General features: G+C 34.3%; 1 protein-coding gene across 5 annotated transcripts in view; it reads left to right on the plus strand.

Moving 5' to 3' along the window:
• The window catches only part of LOC149784853 (uncharacterized), a 404070-nt gene that overhangs the window by 110319 nt on the left and 270543 nt on the right, over nt 1-23208 (plus strand). For all 5 annotated transcript variants that reach the window (XM_089978427.1, XM_089978423.1, XM_089978426.1 and 2 more), the window contains exon 13: nt 249-675. In XM_089978427.1, the coding sequence (XP_089834553.1) occupies nt 249-675 (427 nt within the window). The remainder of the gene's footprint in view (nt 1-248; nt 676-23208) is intronic.

Here is a 23208-nt window from a genome sequence, read left to right on the forward strand (position 1 = left end):
TGATAGTCTTACATCTTCATGCACTGTACACATACCATAGACTTCAACATGTCATTGATAGTCTTACATCTTCATGCACTGTACACATACCATAGACTTCAACATGTCATTGATAGTCTTCCATCTTCATGCACTCTACACATACCATAGACTTCAACATGTCATTGATAGTCTTACATCTTCATGTCTCTACACATACCATAGACTTCAACATGTCATTTATGGTAATACATTTTGATGCATTGCAGGATGAAACGAGACCAGATAAGAGAAAGTCTTGTGATATGACCACACTTACAGAAGATATTCCATGTGTACAAGGAAGGGATCCAAAGATGCAGGCTGGTACACAACAAGACTCAGAACAAACTCCAGCAAGTGATACGCAAGAAAATGACACAAAACCCCATTTCACAGAAGGTCAAATTAAATCAATTCCTGTATATTCTGATTCCAAAAAAGAAACTGTGATAAAAATAGATAGCACACAAAGCATTCCAGGTAGTTCACAAAACATTCCAAATTCTTCCCGTGAGATCCAGTCTGTGATGGAAAGTGTTCAGGGACAAGAGAAAGCAGTAATTTACCAGACTTCAGAGGGACAAGAGGAAGTGGTGATGCGGAGAAAGTCTAGTCAAGGATCTACCTCAGATGTGGATTTTGAAGTTTATGCAGGTAGGTACATTCTCCAGTACTGTTCCATCCATCTCCTGCCCCTCCCCTTTTTTATGCATATAGGTACATTCTCCAGTACTGTTCCATCCATCTCCTGCCCCTCCCCTTTTTTATGCATATAGGTACATTATCCAGTATTGTTATATAAATCTCCTGCCCCTCACCCTTTGTATGCAGGTAGGTACATTCTTCTTCACTTCTCCATCGACCTCCTGCATCCCCCCTTTCTTTGAGCACAGGTGATACATACTGTCTGTCTACAATCCGGTAATAAAAATATATTTGATACAGATTTTGTTGTGGTCTAGCTGTGATGAATTTTGGAAACAGGGACATTTATAATGACAACACCTTTCCATAGTATCAGGAACATTACATGTAACTGTAACATGGACAGACCCACCCACCCACCCACACACTATAATGTTGTAGTACTCCCTCATGATAATGTTGTCTATGGGTAACACGGTATACCACCTTACAGTAAGACTGCCTTAAAATGAAGTACATTATACATATACAGTACTCCCTTCCCTCATGATAATGTTGTCTATGGGTGACACGGTATACCACCTTACAGTAAGACTGCCTTAAAATGAAGTACATTATACATATACAGTACTCCCTTCCCTCATTATAATGTTGTCTATCAGTGACACGGTATACCACCTTATAGTAAGACTGCCTTATAATGAAGTACATGATGCATATAATTTCACTGCTACTTAATAAAATGGGATCCATGACCATACCTTTCCTATAATAAAGGGCCTTATAGTGAGGGAGTGTTGTATATATGTAGATACATACGATTGATTACATATACATTTTATTTGAGGGAAATCTTGTTATCCAGATTAAATTACCAATTTTTTTTAAAAAAAATGGACAAGTAGACTGTTCTTCCTTTTTTTTCAAATTCTGCATTTTCTCAAGTGGCTGTTGCATACACAGTTAATCTCAGAAAAAAGTTTGTAAATGTCCTTGCTCAAGCTTGTAGCATGTTAAAAAAAACCTGAATGACCATTGCAGTCATATCAGTATTAACTGTTGACTGGCATGGATTATCTCCCCTGTCTAGTAAGTTCATGGCGTGTTAACACTATATGTGCGATTGATTAAGTAACTTGTTTCATCAAATTGGTGGAGTAGACAATCAGTTGAATGAGTCAAATGGCCCTGGAACTACTTTGTAATACTGGTAATGTGGTCGTCTCTGTTTTGACATTGTGAAACATGGGAATACAGAAGAAAATCTCAGTTCTTTAAATTTTGTGTCATTATAGCAATATAGTGTTAGTACGGGGGGCGTAGTTATGTACATTTTTGTATTAATTATGTACTGACAAACTTTACAAATTTTTGATTCAAAAGTTAAAAATGTGTTGGAAGTTAAACTACCTCCATGTTTAATGATAATGATAATAATACAGTGAAATCCCTTAAAACCAAAAGCCCTTGGGACTAAATTTTATTTTTGGTTTTGAGAAGGAATGTAATTATGAGAGAACATCTGTATGTTCTGTAAGAGTGAAAAAAATGAAGAAAGCTGTTTACTTTTTTAACCTTTAATGAAAAGGTAGCAGAACAACATACATTCATTCTGAAAACTGTTTGTCAGTCTCTGTTGGTAAATATGAAAAGTGATCACACAGGCTTGGTTATTGAGTCCACACATTTTATTTATACAAAAATATATTTAATTGATCATTTATGCAAATGAATAGCAAAGATCCTGATTAGATAATAGGCAGATAAACATAATTAAGTATGGTATCTAGAACTTATTACCAATATACATTAAACACTTGTCTTTTCATTAGCTTGTATTTAGTCTTAATCTCTGTAAATGTCAAGTATTGTTTTTACTTTGTCTTCCTATGGAATATTTTCAGCTCAGTTTACTCACTGATAAGCCGACTACATTATATGTTTTATTTGCAAGCTTAAAATAATCTAACTAAGTGTATCATGTGTTTGTTTTATTTATCACATGACCACATGTAATTTCATGACTATTAATATCAGTGTTTGAGGGAATTTGGAAGTTAATTTACATTTCCAAGTTTGAAGTTGGTTTCAGTTGTATGGCTTTTTAGCTGTACTGGCAATCGGCCAGGATGGCCTGTTGTCTATCCTCCATCATCTGTCAGTTATTAAAACAATTTCATTATTGCTGCTGCTCCTAAACTACTGAGAGCATTGCCATAAAACTTGACACACACATTCATCCCAGGGTATAAAAGGCCCTAAATTAAAAGGTGCTTATCAGATAATCAGTATGGCCAACAGAGCAGCCATCTTGAAAATCTTGTTATTGCTGCTTCTCCGGAATGGATGGTCATATCAATACCAACAGGTAAGTATTGCATCATTAAAATAAGTTTTTTCCCCTCAATAAAACTGCATTTTCACTAAAAGACTTCTTACCATATATAGTCGGATCTTAATAAAAATGGTGCTGGTCTGACTTCCAATGTGGCCACCATGGCAGCCATCTTGAAAATATTTCTAAATGGTGAGGCATATTCACATGAGTTTTTCATCAGAGTACTTATTATGGTGTCTAGTTGGTCCTTAATGACATCCAAAATGGCCACCACAGTAGCCATAATGAAAATCTTGTTCTAGCTACTTCTGAATGTATGATCATATCAACATGGGGCTTTCCTTTTGAGCCTTTTTTCATGATATCTACTTGGATCTATATGAAAATGGTGCTGATTGAACTGGTAAAATATGGATGCCTCAATACTTATCTTGAAGAATTGTCATTTTTGAAATGGGGTTTTTCAGAAAGAGACTTAATATGATATCTGATTTGGCCTAATGGTGCTAATCTCACCTCAAATATGGCTGCCACAACGAACATTTTGAAAATCATGTCTATAGCTATGCTAAATGGATGGTCACATCAACATTTGGGTTTTCACCAAAAGTTTTTAAGGTGTCTAGTTTGCCCTAATGTAATGGTGCCTATCTAGTTTGCGCTAATGTAATGGTGCCTATCTTACATCCAAGTTTTTAAGGTGTCTAGTTTGCCCTAATGTAATAGTGCCTATCTTACATCCAAGTTTTTAAGGTGTCTAGTTTGCCCTAATGTAATGGTGCCTGTCTAGTTTGCCCTAATGTAATGGTGCCTATCTATTTTGCCCTAATGTAATAGTGCCTGTCTAGTTTGCCCTAATGTAATGGTGCCTATCTAGTTTTCCCTAATGCAATGGTGCCTATCTAGTTTGCCCTAATGTAATGGGGCCTATCTGGTTTGCCCTAATGTAATAGTGCCTATCTTACATCCAAGTTTTTAAGGTGTCTAGTTTGCCCTTATGTAATAGTGTCTGTCTAGTTTGCCCTAATGTAATGGTGCCTATCTAGTTTGCCCTAATGTAATGGTGTCTGTCTAGTTTGCCCCAATGTAATAGTGCCTGTCTAGTTTGCCCTAATGTAATGGTGCCTATCTAGTTTGCCCTTATGTAATGGTGCCTATCTATTTTGCCCTAATGTAATAGTGCCTGTCTAGTTTGCCCTTTATGTAATGGTGCCTATCTAGTTTGCCCTAATGTAATGGTGCCTATCTAGTTTGCCCTAATGTAATGGTGCCTATCTAGTTCGCCCTAATGTAATGGTGCCTATCTAGTTTGCCTTAATGTAATAGTGCCTATCTTACATCCAAGTTTTTAAGGTGTCTAGTTTGCCCTTATGTAATAGTGCCTGTCTAGTTTGCCCTAATGTAATGGTGCCTATCTAGTTTTCCCTAATGTAATGGTGCCTATCTAGTTTGCCCTAATGTAATGGTGCCTATCTGGTTTGCCCTAATGTAATAGTGCCTATCTTACATCCAAGTTTTTAAGGTGTCTAGTTTGCCCTAATGTAATGGTGCCTATCTAGTTTGCCCTAATGTAATGGTGTCTGTCTAGTTTGCCCCAATGTAATAGTGCCTGTCTAGTTTGCCCTAATGTAATGGTGCCTATCTAGTTTGCCCTTATGTAATGGTGCCTATCTATTTTGCCCTAATGTAATAGTGCCTGTCTAGTTTGCCCTAATGTAATGGTGCCTATCTAGTTTGCCCTAATGTAATGGTGCCTATCTAGTTTGCCCTAATGTAATGGTGCCTATCTAGTTTGCCCTAATGTAATGGTGCCTATCTAGTTTGCCTTAATGTAATAGTGCCTATCTTACATCCAAGTTTTTAAGGTGTCTAATTTGCCCTTATGTAATAGTGCCTGTCTAGTTTGCCCTAATGTAATGGTGCCTATCTAGTTTGCCCTAATGTAATGGTGTCTGTCTAGTTTGCCCTAATGTAATAGTGCCTGTCTAGTTTGCCCTAATGTAATGGTACTTATCTAGTTTGCCCTAATGTAATGGTACCTATCTAGTTTGCCCTAATGTAATGGTGCCTATCTAGTTTGCCCTAATGTAATGGTGCCTATCTTACATCCAAGTTTTTAAGGTGTCTAGTTTGTCCTAATGTAGTAGTGCCTATCTTACATCCAAGTTTTTAAGGTGTCTAGTGAAGAAAAAATATGAGGTTAAAGAAGGAAATGTTTGGGACCAAATAAAGATTTTTGATATTATGGGGATTTTTGTATCCCAAGTGTTCAATTTCAAAATATTTCACTGTGATGATAATAATTATAATTAGAGAGAGATACAAAAAATGTACTGTTAAAGCATTATATTTTGTTGTTGTATTATATATGTATAGAATAACGTGTATCTTACCACAACTTCATATCATTATATGGTATCACAGCATTAATTTTCATCTCTCTCATTGTGTGATTACAACTTCTTTGCATGGTACTAATTAGTAAAATTTCCAATAAGGGGAAGACAAAAATGTACAAATATTTTTAAAAATAAAAATGCCATAAATAAGTACACATTGTCATGAATAGATTCATTTTGCAAGTGAAAATATAAGCTAAAAATCTTGATGTCCATTTTTATGGCAGTGTCCAGATAAACTAAGGAAGAATTATATATATATAACCTGTCCATTTGACCTTTAGAATTATATAACCTGTCCAAATGACCTTTCAATGTAATGTTCATAATGATCTCATTGATTTTTTGGGGGGTGTGTGTGTTTTATGGTACAGAAACACAAGTAGGCTATTTACCTTGCCCAAGCCAACCCAGGCTGATCCAGTGGTAGGATTTGAATCCCTAACCTTTCTGTCACAAGTCTAGCGTGCTGCGTCGGTTCCCTTAATAAGGATCTGAAATACCAGGCAACTGGGTACTGATATTTATGCAAGGCATGGCAAAATGATCTTGATCATATGAAAACTATATATGGTGCACACCCATGTTTCTTAAATGGGACAGGCCCAGATAACTATCCTAATAAAAGATCAAATGGACAAGTTTTGTTGGTTGAGTTAAATTCTCTTGGCAGAAGAGGAATTTATTTTTTACAAGATGCAACATACAAGTTAGACAAGATTTTACTTTGTTAGTAGGAAGTTGGTGCAGTTTTGCTTATAATAAAAATTCATTTGAGAGCTATTGGATAAAATTCTCATTTTAGTATTGTCATTAAAACCTTAATTGAATTTGTTTTGCCTTGGTTCCTTTTGAACATAGAAAGTTTTCCTCCATAATATTGTTATCCAAAGAGTGAGACATTTCATTCTGAAGTGTTGAATGGGTTATTGTTTTTTTTATTTATCTACTATAGTAATAACATGTATATACAAACACCTTGTAAGTCAAGTGCAACTGCAAACTGCACAGACCCATATCCATGTCATATAATGTGCAGGCTTTATACACTTTGTTAGGTGTAAACATTAGACCAGAGAACATGGACACTAGTCTGATAAATCAACCCCACAAATCTGTGTTGACACTGATGGATGATATGTGGGTCTTGATGTCACCTGTTCATTAAATTGTGCAAGTTGCTGCAGGCATATCTTTCTGGAACACACCTGTGTACACTTTAGACACTTAGTGGTATTTGGTAACAGCCACATGTAGCGCAAAATTCAAAATGGCCACAGGACAGAGCAGTGCTATTCCACATGGATTCATAAGTCCCCAAACATAGGATTTACTCCAGAAATATGATATACATGTCACCAAAAGAACCCTTCAGCCAAAGGTAGCTCCACAGATTGGCTGCAGATATTTGCAGGCTTTAATAAATAGACAATATCAGCCCCTAAACTGTCATTGGTGTGGGCTGATTTATTGGCCCACATTAACACAGATGTGGTGACACATTATGTGATGGCAGATTAGGGCCTGTATTGACTTCATTTGGGCTCATGCATAAGCTAGTACATACAGTACTTTAATATTGACAGTAAAAGGAATTCTATTTTTAACAGGGTTTTTTCCAACCAATTAGTAGACTGTACAGAGACACAATAAAAAGAAGCAGAGTTTCTTTCTTTTATATCTTATTTAATCAGTCAGATAATCTTTAAACTAGTAGATTGACTTCTGAAACTTTCTGCTTTTTCTCCATTTTCTAGAGATCAAATAATTCCTTTTTTCTTTTCACTGCTAACTTAGATCAGGACGATGAAGCACATAGTAAGTCTTTAGTTTACTTCTTAACTTTTGTGCAAGTTCTTCAAGTTTATTTTGTTAATTTCAGTTTTTATTCAAATTTTTTTTATGATGACAGAGACGTTTGTATAGTTCATTGTAAATCTACTAAGACACTCCAACTCACCAAGAAACCTTTTGCTGTAAAACATTTCATGGTGGAAAGCCAAATATTTGGAGGGCATGCAATTTAACTCCAATTTCAAAATTCTTTTGTAACTTATTCTGTCTGTTCATTGATAAAAATGTGTCTTACACTTTTAAAATTGCTTACTTGTGGCCAGCTTTATAGACAGGGTTTTGAAACTAGCTGGTTTTACTTACATTTGGTATGAGGCCAGGATTGGTTATCAAAACAAAAAGGTGTGCACTTGATCAATTAGATGCCTTATCTGTTTGCACTCTAGTGACTCCTCCTTTCACATCTTAATCCTGTCTTAAAGCTGTTTAATCACAGAAGAATAAAGTTTTACAGCAAATTTGTTTTCTTTTTTTTCATGAGAAACTGTCATTAATGGAGAAAAAGAAACTTGTGTATTTGGAATTCAGTTCTTATCAGTTTTTCAAAGAAAGGTTTTAGTAAATAAAATCACAATTCCTGTCACCAGATAAGATGATATTTATTCATGTTAAAAAAAATCCTTACTGTATGACAGCCTCTCATGCAATGTGTTTGTTATGTGATGGCCTGTTGTCAGTCATCTGTTAATCAGGTGTCTGTTCATCCATCCATAAGCACAAGTTTGTTATCACTAATTCTACTAAACTACATTGAGGATTGCCACCATACTTTACATGCACATTTATCACAGGGTTTGGGTGGTCGTAGGTACAAATAGTTCCACTTAATCATAACAACTTTTGAAATTCTTGTTTTTGTTATTACTGAATAATTGGTTGAATTGACATGGGGATTTTCAGTGCAAGACTTCTTATGACATCTAATTGCTTCATAAAGACAATGGAGACCCATGAACATCCAATATGGCCATCTCAGTAACCATCTTCAAAAATTTTGCAGTTCCTTCTGAACAAAATGGTTGTATTTTTATTATGTTTCATTCAGAGACTTCATATCATATCTAGTTGGTACTAAATCAAATATAGCTGTTATGTGGTTCATCATCTAGTTGGTACTAAATCAAATATAGCTGTTATGTGGTTCATCATCTAGTTGGTACTAAATCAGATATTGCTGTTATGTGGTTCATCATCTAGTTGGTACTAAATCAGATCTTGCTGTTATGTGGTTCATGATCTAGTTGGTACTAAATCAAATATAGCTGTTATGTGGTTCATCATCTAGTTGGTACTAAATCAGATGTAGCTGTTATGTGGTTCACCATCTAGCTGGTACTAAATCAAATATAGCTGTTATGTGGTTCATCATCTAGGTGGTATTAAATCAAATATTGCTGTTATGTGGTTAAAATTTTTGTAAATAGCTTCTCCGGAATGGATGGTCATATTTACTTGGATTTCAACTGGAAGATTTCTTTCATGTCTAGATAGTCCTACAAAAAAATTGTACACCATTGTGGCCATCTTGATTTTTATGTGCTTTTTCTTCTTTCTTTCAGCATGTTGTTTTCATTAAAAGACTTCTTCTGATATCTAGTCATTTCTGAATGTTTTCGCTACACCTTCTGAATGGATGGTCTGTTGACATGGGGTTTAGGGTTTGTCAAGATGTCTTGTCATACGCTATTTCTTAATACTAAAATGGTTTCTGCATGATGCATAATTCCATTCTTGCCATCCACTAAAATTCCAATTTCCATTCTTTGTTGAATTCCTGGAAATTCTTTTATCCAGTAGAGCATTGGTTCCTTGGAAATTTGTAAATTTTTGAAGATTAAAGAATGCAAACTTACTATTCCAGACCAAGTCTTAATCATGAGTGATGCCTGTTGGAACATCAGGACTAATTAATTCAGGGTGCATGTAATTATATAGCAGTCAAGACTAATTAATTCAGGGTACATGTAATTATATAGCAGTCAGACTAATTAATTCAGGGTACATGTAATTATATAGCAGTCAGACTAATTAATTCAGGGTACATGTAATTATATAGCAGTCAGACTAATTAATTCAGGGTACATGTAATTATATAGCAGTCAAGACTAATTAATTCAGGGTACATGTAATTATATAGCAGTCAAGACTAATTAATTCAGGGTACATGTAATTATATAGCAGTCAAGACTAATTAATTCAGAGTACATGTAATTATATAGCAGTCAGACTAATTAATTCAGGGTACATGTAATTATATAGCAGTCAAGACTAATTAATTCAGGGTACATGTAATTATATAGCAGTCAAGACTAATTAATTCAGGGTACATGTAATTATATAGCTGTATTGGAGTGCTCAGCTCAGAGGTTCAGTAATTCCATTTGAAATGTGCTTATGGCAGAAGTAGCATATGCTGAAAACTTGGTTTGCATAATTTGACCACATACAAATGTCTTCATGCATTTTTAGGCAACATGTTTCCATAAAATTTGCAAATATTCTCCTTACCTAGAGCTCGGTATATATTATTATGGGCTGGGTACAGGTATATTGTTTTATCCCAGAGGGTGACAGTGATCATTCCAGATGCCTTATCCAAAACTTTGTGTATATTATTTTGAGTTGTGTACAGGTGTATTGAGTTGTTCCAGAGGGCAACAGTGTAACTGTGGTTATTCCAGCTTCCTTATCTGGAGCTCTGTGTATGTTTTTGTGGGTTTTTTAGAGGTGTATTGTTTCATCCCAGTGGGTAACAGTGACCATTCCAACTGCCTCATCCAGAGCTCTGTGTATATTATTGTAACAGGTGTGTTATTTCGTCCCAAAGGGTAACAGTGGTCATTTCAACTGTGTCAATATTGATCACCTGGTTACATGGATAAGCTAAGTACCTCACATGAAATGACTCTACTGTTAAAGATTCTGTATTCACCCATGCCGTGCACCATCAGGTCAGTGTACAGTATTGTTGGTATGAATTGGTATTGGCTACTTCCTGGCTAAAGCAGAAAGGGTTGTAGGTCATATCTGAATCGGAATGCAGAAAATGAAAGTATGATGAAAACGTTTGAAATTAAGAAAGATTTGTAATAATTTTTCTTTGCATTTTAGTAATCAGCATAAATCAAAATATAAGTAAATTTTAACAAACTGTTATCTTTGTAACCATAAATATTTTTTTGCCATTTCCATCAGTTTGTTTTGTAATGGTCTAATTGAAATTTGATCATAGTGGAGTTTTAGACAAAAATGGCATCATGTCCCACTTTAGACATTTATTCTGGAAAAGCCTAAAGTTGTATGTAAGACTGGTTCTTTGCATAGGTTTTAAAGTTCATAGAAATAAAGAAGATAAAAAGATTCTGTCAACTGCAGTCTTTTCACTACCAAAACATTTTTGTGAATTGAATTAGAAGATTGAATTTGCAGAGATATTTTTTGTGCTATATACCAATGGAGTGTAAACAAGTATATGTTCATTATTTTGTAAATATTTTATGTCGGTATTTAATTAATATGCAAAATATTAATTTGAAACAATTATGATTTTAGCTAATTTTTATTATTTGATAATCTTATGCAATACAGCATATACGGTATTGATAAATTTGCCAACATTTAGTGTTATATATATATATATGTGTGAGTGGGCTTCCACTGCTTGCAGCAGGGACACATTGACTTGGTCCCATCCATCCATCTATCCAAATATGTATGTCAATCAATCAATCAATGATTATGTCAGTATAACTGTCCATCATATAGGCTTCTTTGCATGATTGGGCAAAAATTACTGCTGCAGAGATATTTAATTTGGCATGTGTATTTGAAATCATGACCTTGTTTAAATTTTCAGGCTATTAAAGCTACTTTTTAAGTGTTTTTCTATATACATTTTGGAATTTATTTTTGGACTTGGACTTTTGTAACAAAACCCTTGTAAGCACTATTAATCAAAAACCATTCAAGCTAGGCAAATTAAATTTTGTAAGTGTGTTTGCATGCATATGTAGATGACCCGACTTTAGTTTCATAGCATTATGGCAATGTTACATAATTTTAAATGGTTTTGAACTTTGTTGGACATTAGACTGTTTGGTCTCCAGTTGGGGACTTACATATTTTACAATTACAATAATGTGGCTAAGTAATTCAGTTAAACACAGTTTTGTATTCGACAGTACATATCTGTTATGCCATATGTTATCACATGTAGTAATTTAGATTCATGATACAAGAATGTACAAACATTTATTTTATGTTAACCTGTAATTATTTGCATGCTTTAAATGTTGTGCAGAATATGTCAGGGAGATGTTTCTACAAAACCAAATAGCATAAATTTGAAAATATATGGAGAAAAAAACTAGTCAATTTGATAGCAGCAGATCAGAAAATTTAACTTCCACGTAATGGTCTCATATAGGGAAGTTGTCAATTCAAGGCATATTGGTCGCTGCAAAATGGCCTCACATGGGCAAGTTGTAAATTTATTTGATATTTGTAGTCATCAAAAGTTGTAAGTATATTGATACTCAAGGGATTTTACTTTGGGAATATATATAACAGCACATCAGCACACTCCTGGCTATTGAGTGCCAATCGTCAGATAGTCAGTTGTGCTGAAAGACTACAGAAATAAAGCTGAGGTAAAGATATAGGTTGTTTTTATGGAAAATTAATAATTGGTTGTCACTAGGATGTACCTGTGTTACAAAATTAATAGTTGGTTGTCACTAGGATATACCTGTGTTACAGAATTTGACATATTAAATAAGAGTTTGTCCGTTGTTTAGGCACCAAAAAGAAATGCACGTTTCCTCCTGTACTCGTTGTAAAATAGGAATTGAGGTAGCTACGTAGGTTGTATTTTTGTGTTTTTTTGCACATTATATAATATAAAAATATATATATATAATGTATTAAGTGTTTCAAGTACTGGACAAAAGCATTTCAGTTAGGTGTGCAAATCAGTTTTGGCAATGTTTAAAAAAATGTTTAAAATTGAAGACAAAAAATTTAACCCTGAAGAAAAAAAGTGCAAAGGTTGGCAATGAAAAACATGGATGGTCAGTCAGCTGGAAACACACATTTCTTTTATTTTGGCCTTCTCATTAATTACCATGAACCACTAATCAGTTTTTGTCTATGCAGTTAGCATTGATACTGCTTGTTTGTCCATGTTCACGTGGACTGAAAACTTTCACCTGGACATTTCTTCCTGTAAACCACTAATCAGTTAGTGTCTATGCAATTAGCATTAATACTGCTTGTTTGCCCATGTTCATGTGAACTGAAAACTTTCACCTGGACATTTCTTCCTGTAAACCACTAATCAGTTAGTGTCTATGCAGTTATCACTAATACTGCTTGTTTGTCCATGTTCACGTGGACTGAAAACTTTCACCTGGACATTTCTTCCTTTAAACCATAGGCAAATTCATGTTTTTAAAACTAATTGTTGGGGACCAGTTTTGATAAAAGTTTGACACAATATTCAGATATTTAGTTTTACATGTTTTGTACATTTTGACAAAAATCATGTTGTTACAATTAAGGAAAATGAAGTTTTATTGGCTTATTTGTATTTATATGTATTTGACCTGGTATGATTTTCAGGACACTATAGCAGTGTTTCACTACTGGATATACTTGCTTATATTTAGAGTCCAACTGTAAACAGCAAAGATCTTGATCTGCTGTTGCATAATGTGCCTGCAGATCCAGGTTTCTGTTGTTTTTTCTCCTGAGCACTCCTATTAAACTGTACAGTACCAGATCTGCTGGCACATTATGTGATGGCAGAGACTGGGTCTTTGCAGTTTGCATCTGGATTCATAAGTAAATATGTATGGTATTTTATTATTTTTTTCATAACTTTAATACATTTTTTTAAAAAGAAATCTTGTCAGCACAATTTCAACGACAACCAATTGAGACAGGCAAATCTAATTTTGTACTGTATGTACTCACTTTTAAGTTAGATCCAACTGCAAGCGACATAGACCCAGATCTGCCATCACATTATACACTGGCTGATTTGGATCTTGCACTATTTATGGTGCAATCAGTAGAAAAACCATAGATCCAGATCTTCTTGCACATAATGTGACAGTAGATGAAGGTCTCTGTTGTTTGCAGTTAAACTTATAAGCAAGTATATATGGTAGGCATGTTTGTTTGCATGTTTAAATGACTTGGATAGATTTTCATACCATTACAGCAAATTTATATATTTTCATAAATTTTCCATCTTTCTTGTTTTCTTGTGCCAGTGATGTAGAGGTTTAGGTAATGGCTTGACTGATCTGATAAGTATGATGGAATTTCACTGTTCCTCTGTAATTTGATGGTTTGCAGTTTACCAATTATCTAATTCAGAGACGACCTTCTCTAATAGTTCTGCATACCAGTCTTTAAACCAGACTTCTTAAACCAATAACCTCCTTCCATCAAATTTCAATTAAGCACCTGCTTTCAGGTGAAAAATTTAGACTTGGCAAAACAGGCGCATAGCCCTGTTTTTCTTTGTATTATATGTTCTCTAATATAAAACTCATTCTAATTGGCTTTACAGACCTATGTAAGTTTTTCAAAAATATTAAAATATTTCTTTGGAATTTCTGAAAGAAAAAAGGCATATTTTTGTTTTGCGTGTGAGATTGTCAAGATGTACTGGTCACATTGGCCATTGGTTCATCTGTCTGGCAACACGTTTTGGTTAATTATTTTTTCAAGGGTATATATATCCTGTTTTCATCATGGGATCATCATAAGACCATGCCAACAAGTACATAAAGGGGTTCATAAGACTATGCCAATAAATATATAAAGGGGATCATTGTAAGACTCTGCCAAAAAATATATGAAGGGGATCATAAGACTATGCCAACAAATAAGACTATGCCAACAAATGCATAAGGGGGATCATCATAAGACTATGCCAATAAATACATAAGGGGATAATCATAAGACTGCCAGTAAATACATAAGGGGATTGTAAGACTATGCCATCAAATACATAAGAGGGATCATAAGACTATGCCAACAAATGCAAAAGGGGATCATTATAAGACTATGCCAATAAATACATAAGGGGATCATAAGACTATGCCAATAAATACATAAGGGGATCATAAAGCTATGCCAACAAATACATAAGAGGGATCATAAGACGATGCTAACCAATACATAAGGGAGATCATAAGACTGTGCCAACAAATGCAAAAGGGAGATCATTATAAGACTATGCCAACAAATACAAAAAGGGAGATCATTATAAGACTATGCCAACAAATACAAAAAGGGAGATCATTATAGACTATGCCAACAAATACAAAAAGGAGATCATTTTAAGACTATGCCAACAAATACAAAAAGGGAGATCATTTTAAGACTATGCCAACAAATACAAAAAGGGAGATCATTATAAGACTATGCCAACAAGTACAAAAAGGGAGATCATTATAAGACTATGCCAACAAATACAGAAAGGGAGATCATTATAGACTATGCCAGCAAATACAAAAAGAGAGATCATTATAAGACTATGCCAACAAATACAAAAAGGGAGATCATTATAAGACTATGCCAACAAATACAAAAAGGGAGATCATTATAAGACTATTGCAGCAAATACATAAGGGTTAAAGGAATGTGCTGAAGATTGACAAAAAGTACTAAGATGGCAAGGTCATGGAAGTAGTTGTTTACATTGTTGGTGGGTTGTGAATGGTTCAAGCTTTTGGGTCTGGCAATACTATCTTTTATTTCAACGGATGAATTGACATCAACATAGTAAAGATGTGTACCATGAGATATAAATACCACTGCTGGTATGCAGATCAAAAGATCAATGATTGAGGTCATTGGCCTGGAAAGGCATTAAACTTCTAACCAGATTCTCCAATGCTATCCTTGGGGATGATAGATCAAGGTGTCAATAGTCAAGGTCACAAGCGAATTGTTCTTTAGTTGTCTTTTTTTTTGTAAATTGTTGAGAGCTGTGGGAAAGTTGTATATATCTTCTCTCAACATATATTGTTATCACATATTAGCAGGAGAATGGAGTGGTTAGAATGGTCGGTCAATTGTCAAGGTCACAAGAATTGTTTTGTAATGTTACTAGGTTTGTTTGGTAATGTTGCTAGGGTTGCAGTCATATTCTCTCAGGCAAAACAGTATATTGATGGATTTTTTCTTTGTTGAGAGAAAACATAAGAAATACACCAAATTAACTTTAATCTCCATTTCTGCATTTTAGATTTAATGAAGATCTTTTATTTAAAACAATTACATTTCTTTCTTGTCTGCACTTAAAAATGAAAAATAATAATAATGTATAAGACCATTTGCTGTCATTTTCAGATCTGAACATAATGCTGAGATCAAAGAAATTAAAGAACCACAACTTGCTGTTTTTCAGCACCATATTATATACAGACCTGAAACCTGATGAAAGATTGAGAATATTGCTTCCCAGACTGGTTCTGTTACTACTCTAATTTTATTAGTAATTAGGAATGACAGTACATATCCAATCTAGCTTCTGTTTGCCACAATAAACTTGCTGTTTGAGTTGCTGTGGCCATTATCACTAATTCATATTCTTAAACTGACCACCAGAGACTGGAAATTGATAGTCAAATCTCATATGGCACCTGCTGACTTTAGAAATAAATTGCTTCTGACATCATGCCAATAATGAACTTATAATGGTAGGAAACCCACAATAAACAGTGTATGATCTCCCTACTGTACTTGTTATGTGGAACAGGCATCCAAATTTGACAGGGACTGAGTGCCCCATGTTTGACCAGCAGGTTGTTAGTTTATTCACTGTACCTGAAAGACACTTTTTGCAAATATTTATTTTAAAAGTCATTGATCGTCATGATAATACTGTTGCCCTTCATGTAGATGATTTTATTACAGAACAATTACCATTCAACAAATGTCATGGGTTACTCATGGAATATAATAAAATCGTCACAATTTAAGTAACTTCTAGTCGACCTTGCAGTGAATGAAACTGTAATATGTTTTAGAAGCCAAAAACTTGTCAGGATTACAAATTGGAAATGGCTTCTATTTCTGCACCAAAGCCAAGCTACAACACATGAGCTGTGATAAATACACTTATTTTAAGATATGCCTGAAATAGAATCCTCACTTTATCTCAAGACTTTCACTATTAATTTGGGAACTTATATTTTTTTTGAGAGATGATGCCTAGACTGGCTCTCAAACTTCAGTGTAAATTGGTGTCTTCCAACCTTATTTCATGGGGCAGTTCCAGTCACTATACAACTATCAGTTATTTAAGAATTTATTTGATTGGGAAGAGGTGAACTTGCTGGTCCTGATATAGTTTGTGTGCCAAAGAATAAGATTTAGTGTGAGTGATAGTTTCAACAGCTTCCAAAGAATGAATGGTAGTCTGTTAACTTTCCTGATGACAAGGTCAAACAATCTTAGGGCATTGTTCAGCATCTGGCATGTGGTGTGTACTGCCTGTCAACAATTGCTGTTTACTCTTCTCCAAAACCACTAAATCCTTTTTAGTTAAATTTGGCAGAGAACATTGTGGTATGGAGGCCTTTCAGATTTGTACAAATGGTGCTAGTTCATGGATCAAATATGGCAGTCATTAAGGTAGAGGAACCATTAAACAACTTTTTTCTCAAAACAAAATAAAACACTAAACAGAATCAGAGCTAATTGTCCAGAAGCATCCTGGTATAAAGGTCTTTCACATTTTTACAAATGATGCCAATTTATGTTTAGATATGACTGTCAGATAGGAAAAAGCTTTGAACAACTTCTCAAAAACCACTGAAAAGAATTTGACCAAAATTTTACAGAAAGCACCTTAGCTATAAATGAGCTCAATCCTTTGTCATTAAATTTGGCCACAATACTAAAATTAGAAATGTCTTAAACTGACTTTTCAAAACTTCATTATTACTATTATTATTATTATTATTATTATTATTATTAGAAATGCCAGAATTATGCTATCTGGAAAAGTGGAGGGTCCAGATATTTGAATTAATGATAGTACCTGCTGAACATCGACTTCCAAAGAGCATGCCTTTTGGATCAGTAGGTAGTATCCTACTTCTGAGCCATGTAGAGTCAAGGTCATGTATGATGCACCGAAATGGGTGGTATTAGAGAAAAGTAGACAGTTGTAGCTCTTCAAGGGTACCAAATAATCTGGACTTTCTACTCAGATCACAAAATACAGAGGGAAAAAAGTATTTTTTGAGACCCAATGTATTTACACCCAAACTTCAGCCATTGTCAGAATCAAATTTTGTGTCCAGATTTGAGACTTTTTGGCCTCAGATCTAAGGCAGACCAGTCTGAACTGCACATAGACAGGCAAACCTATGCAAAAAAGTAGGATAAGCTTGGGATTTCAAGTAAAATATGGCCAGGACATGAAAAAATAATGGGTCCAATAAGCACACAAAAAACCTCCAACTTTACAATTATGCACATGTGTGAGCAAAATAACCAATGCAAAATGATGTTTCTAACACAGCTAGGCATCATGTTAAATTAAAATCTCTTGGAAGCAGATTTATTTGGATGTATTCAGAAACAGCCCCTCAAAATGTGATTCCTACTTGCATTTCAGGCAAAAATGTCAAACCTGTGCATGGTTTAATGAGTCGATATGTATTATATATATATGAAGCTCATTTTATCAACCGACCAATCTTCTGTGAGGCCTTAATCAATTACATTTTTGTGTGTGTGTGTGTGTGTATATATATATATATATATATATATATATATATATATATATATATATATATAAAATGCACAGTTTTTACAAGATGTCAAGATGTGTCTTAAGAAAACAAATGCTATTAAAAACCTAAATCTGGCATAGTAGTTAGTAGAGTGCTAAATCAAGAAAGTTAAATCTGTTTTTGAAAAATCTAAAATGCACCCCTTCAGACTGTGAAAGGGGGCTCTTGGTACAAAACTCTATTCACACACAGATAAGGAACAGATTAATGCTGATACAACTAGAAGACACATATAATGATTTTGATTTCAGTAGGAATTTTACAGAACGGAGCAGGAAGAAAGAGAGATGGATATTGAAGTGTTATGTAAATATTGAACTATGGCTGTTTTATTCCTCCCCATATTTTGTTGTACTCACACTTATTTTTGTGACAAGGGTGGGAAATCCTGGGGACATTTCTGAAGTTCATGTTACACTCCCAGTAAATAAAGTTTGGGGAGTATACTGGAGTCAGCATTCTTTCTGCCCAACCTTTGAATTGTGAACCTTGAACTTTTGTACATACCTTGCCATCGTCCAGTAAAAGTGGAATACATTCCTGTAGATTGTATCGACCTTCATCCTGTGAGACAGAATTATTTTAATAATTGGTATATTTTATATAAACTCAAATAAAAGCTTTATGATGTTGTACTTGACTTTTAAAGAAATATGCAATGCATACTACAAAGATAACCCTTAATGACTTTTTCTTTCATTCTTTTAAAAATTATTAACATATTTACCTTTTAGGTTTTATTATATAGGACTTTGTTTTCTTTGGAAATGTACAACTTTTATCATTACATTTTTAGAAGTTAACCTTTAGCAGGTACTATACAGCTAGTATTTGACTCATGTTGTTAATCCTATACATGCATGCATGCATACCTACCTACCTACCTACTTACCTATCTACCTACCTACGCAATGCATGCTCTTCATTGAACACATTTGAGTCTTTGTTGAGTTGAAGCTTCAGCAAATTTGGTTTCAGTCTAATAATGCTAGAGTGTTCAAGGATGGATGGACCAGCCAAAGAAAAGATAGATTAACAGAGACATTTATGTGTCCCCCAGTTTTAGTGGAAAGGGACAAAAGGTTCATTGCAATTTTTTGTACAGTTCACAATAGTCATAGAATTTAAGTCAACCTACTTAGGTGTGGGATTGAAGCAAAGATTTGAATGATAGCATGGAAATATGAGAAAGGCATCTGGACAGATGGCTTTGCTTGAGATTTCTGGACAGATTGCTTTGCTTGAGATTTCTGGACAGATGGCTTTGCTTGAGATTTTTTGACAGATGGCTTTGCTTGAGATTTCTGGACAGATGGCTTTGCTTGAGATTTTTGTTTGTTTAAAACTTTATGTAATGTCAAGTTCTGCAAACTGCTTGCACTTGCAGCTGTAATCTTAGATTTGTGGGAAACAAGAGAACCAGCAGAAAACCACCTACCTTGAATTGGCTACCCTTTCATGACAGAACTTGAGATTGAACCTGGAAATATAGAGATGTGAAGCAAGATTGCTACCACTGCCCATTTCTGTTTGTCATCAAAGAATTTCATCCTAGATTTATATGTTGAGAAAAACATGTATATAATTTGTTTATTGTGGAACAAATTTGAAGTAAATCTTTAAAAAGTACAGTATCATGCATGAATTTTTAAAGTTAATACTTTTGCATGGAAAGGAGCAGAAGGAATTTTTTTAAAGTACTCTATGACTCAAAATAATGCAGGAATTTAAAACTTGATACATCATCTATGTAGGTTAAATAAAGAACAGTTGTTGGCTTCATTGGATTGGATTCATTAGCCAATGAGTTGTTTGAGAAACTTATTCACTTAAATAAAAAGGAAAATATTTTCAGCAAGGTGATAGTTGGATTATGATTACTAACGTGCCCTGCCTTTTTAGTACATTTTTTAGCCTGGACATCTAAACACTTCATCCCTTATTTATATATATATATATATATATATATATATATATATATATATATATATATATATATATATATATATATATATACACACTCCATTCAAGCACATGGTATTTGTATTATATATACACTCCATTCAAGCACATGGTATTTGTATTTCCAACTGGAATGTGAAAGTTATGAGAATTTTACCATGTAAAATTTTCTCCAACCACTCACAGGTACAAGATAATGGCAGCTCCTTGGAAAATAATGACAATATTGTATTACACCACATAAAACTGGTGGAACAAAATGTCTGTCATTAAGAAAAAAGGATGAAAGCTGTGCTGAGTGTTAGTATAGGCCATGTAATGTTATTGATACCAAAATGAAACGATCAATAAAGTGTACAAGTGGGGCTAAAAGGGGTCACATTATGAAGGGGGCAATCGTTTGGTAATTTTTATCTCAAACAAGACTGGAATTCTTAATTTTGCCAACCACACATTCGTCTGAAGACATTAATGTTTATGATTTTCATACATCCAGTGTTTTAAGGACAATAAATGTCCTGCCTCTATGAAAGATTGTCAGTTGACCAAATGAGCTTCAACTTTAAATAAAGTCATTATTATTATAATTATTATTATTATTATTATTATTATTATTATTGTTTTTGTTGTTGTTGTTGTTGTTGTTGTTGTTGTTATTATTATTATTATTATTATTATTAATTCTCATACTGTACCGCACCATACATATAAGTGGTAAAGTGTGTGCTTGGATACATTATTTTTATAATGTACCTCACCATACACATAAGTGGTAAAGAGTGTGCTTGGATACATTATAATGTACTCTTGCCATTTTCAGAGTAAAGTTATTGATTTTAGTGTACGTAATAATTATGACAGATACTTGATTCGTATTTATTTCTAAAGATTCTTTCAATCTTAATCTTATCAGGAGTCTCAATATTAATTGCATCTACCCTCCCCCCCCCAATTTTCGTGAAAGACGAATTCAGATAGGCATCAGACATTATCTTGTGAGTTTGTTTTTAGCCCCAGGGATAAAACTTAAGAGAATTACCCCAGGGATAAAACTTGCAAACTATTTACATTCCCACCCTTTTGTCATATACCAGACATGAAATGTTGCAGTCAGATATGTAACTGACATCGACCCCTTGGTCTATCCAAACTCCTGGAAACCTGGTCATTGGATTGTAACTTGGAAACTGTACAGATCCCCACCCTCAAACCATATATACATTTACTGGGCATGAAAAAGATGCATTATGATATGCAACAGATATTGGCACATGCATTTATTTTCACCTCAGTAAGTGGCTTGGTCCACAGGCCATTACTACTATCAAGATCCAGGCACTCAATAACTCTATACTGGGACTGAAAGAGAAAACTCAGATAAAGAGAGAAAATCTTAAGAGATTTCTTGGCAGGTAATTAATATGTACCTTTTCTTCACACTGTAGGCTCTGTCTTCTTCATCAGTTTTTTTATTTAACAAATACTGACTGACTGCCATCTGTTGTACCAATGGACAAAGCCTTGATGTAAAAGCATGATGTCATCACAATATTTCCGATAATGCCCATTTAGCTAAGGAAAACATATTTAGGAATGTACAAGGATCTCTTTGTTTACTTTCCCACTATTGTATAATCTATACATTTACTTATCTTGTCTCATTTGCTCCTTATATATATATATATATATATATATATATATATATATATATATATATATATATATATATATATATATATATATATATTCTTTCTTTCTTTCTTTCTTTCTTTCTTTCTGTCATCTGCCTGTCTCTAATATGTCTGTTCATTTTGCTGTCCCCCCCAATTTCAAAGAAAAGTATGTGACAGAGTAACTGAGCTTCCTTCCATCTATTGTACTTTCCTTTCCACTCTGTAAGTTTAAAGATGTTTGAGATTAACAATTTTTCAGTCATACAGCTACAGTGTCTGCAGTATGACAGTTGATAGTGATGTCTAGCACTGGGGCATCATGCTGCAGACACATACCATGATGTCCCACCAAAAGCCAAATTTTGAGATTAAGGGATTAAACTTTGTGTGCTTTACTTGATCACCTGAAAGTATGGAGTTCCTGAATCTCTGCCCCCCCCCCCAAGACATTTTCAGAGTAAACCTCAGTTGTCACTAGGTATTGTTTATAGATTGTTTCTTTGCTGGACAATCAATATTGCTGACTAAACTTAATTCAGAGATGTCTATGTCTAGTTTGCACTTGTTTCTTTGTCATCCAATCAGCAGAGATGTCACCAGCCAAGCTTGTTTGGTTATTATTGTTCCCCAATTGTTTGAACTTTCCATAGCCACAAAACAGAAGACAAAGGATGCTTGAAAGCCTCTCTCCTGGACTTGCCAGAACCCCAGTTTAATTGAAAAAGTGCCTAAGGTTATGTACTCTAATATATCTAGAAGTTACATCAGTCCCTCACACCACATGGTTTGTACCACATTAGTGGGTGCTATCTTCAGAATCAAGCTCTCGGCTCAATATTTTATGTTTCTATCACACTTTAACATCTCTATCATGTTAAGCCATTTGAGATGAAGGGATAGAATTTGGTTGACATGTACATTTTGACATTGGGAGGCATATCTTCAAGGTTAAGGTCATGGCATAGTATTTTTTGTTTTCCATCACTTTCTTTTCCACTCTATAATATTAGAACTGTTTGAGATCAAGCAATGCAACTTGATATACCTACACGTTATTATTAACACGTGTGTTGTTTAGCACATTGGGGTCTTATCTTCAAGGTCAAGGTCGTGGTATTATTTCTTGCATTCTTCTATACAATTTATTTTCCACTATATAATTTTAGAGCCATTTGAAATGAAGGGGTGAGACTTATATAATTATATATCATGACTAAAAGATCCTATCTTCAAGGTCAAGGTCACAGGAAAATAGTTTAGGTTTCACATTTACCCTTCTGCAGTTAAACTTAACAGCTGTTTAAGATAAGTGAATGTAACTTGCTATACTTATATGTTGTCATTAGAATATGCATTCTCAAGGTCAGTGTCGCATTTCAGTATTTTAAGATTTCTTTCGTTCCTACTTTGCGTCATAAAGATGCTTGAGGCACATGGATGAACTATGCTGCTTCTAAGTGATGGAATATCATTTATCACCGTCAAGGTTTTAC

Source organism: Sinohyriopsis cumingii, chromosome 13 (genome assembly GCF_028554795.1).
Source record: "Sinohyriopsis cumingii isolate HCF-2022 chromosome 13, ASM2855479v2, whole genome shotgun sequence".
In the NCBI taxonomy this organism is placed as follows: Eukaryota; Metazoa; Mollusca; class Bivalvia; order Unionida; family Unionidae; genus Sinohyriopsis; species Sinohyriopsis cumingii.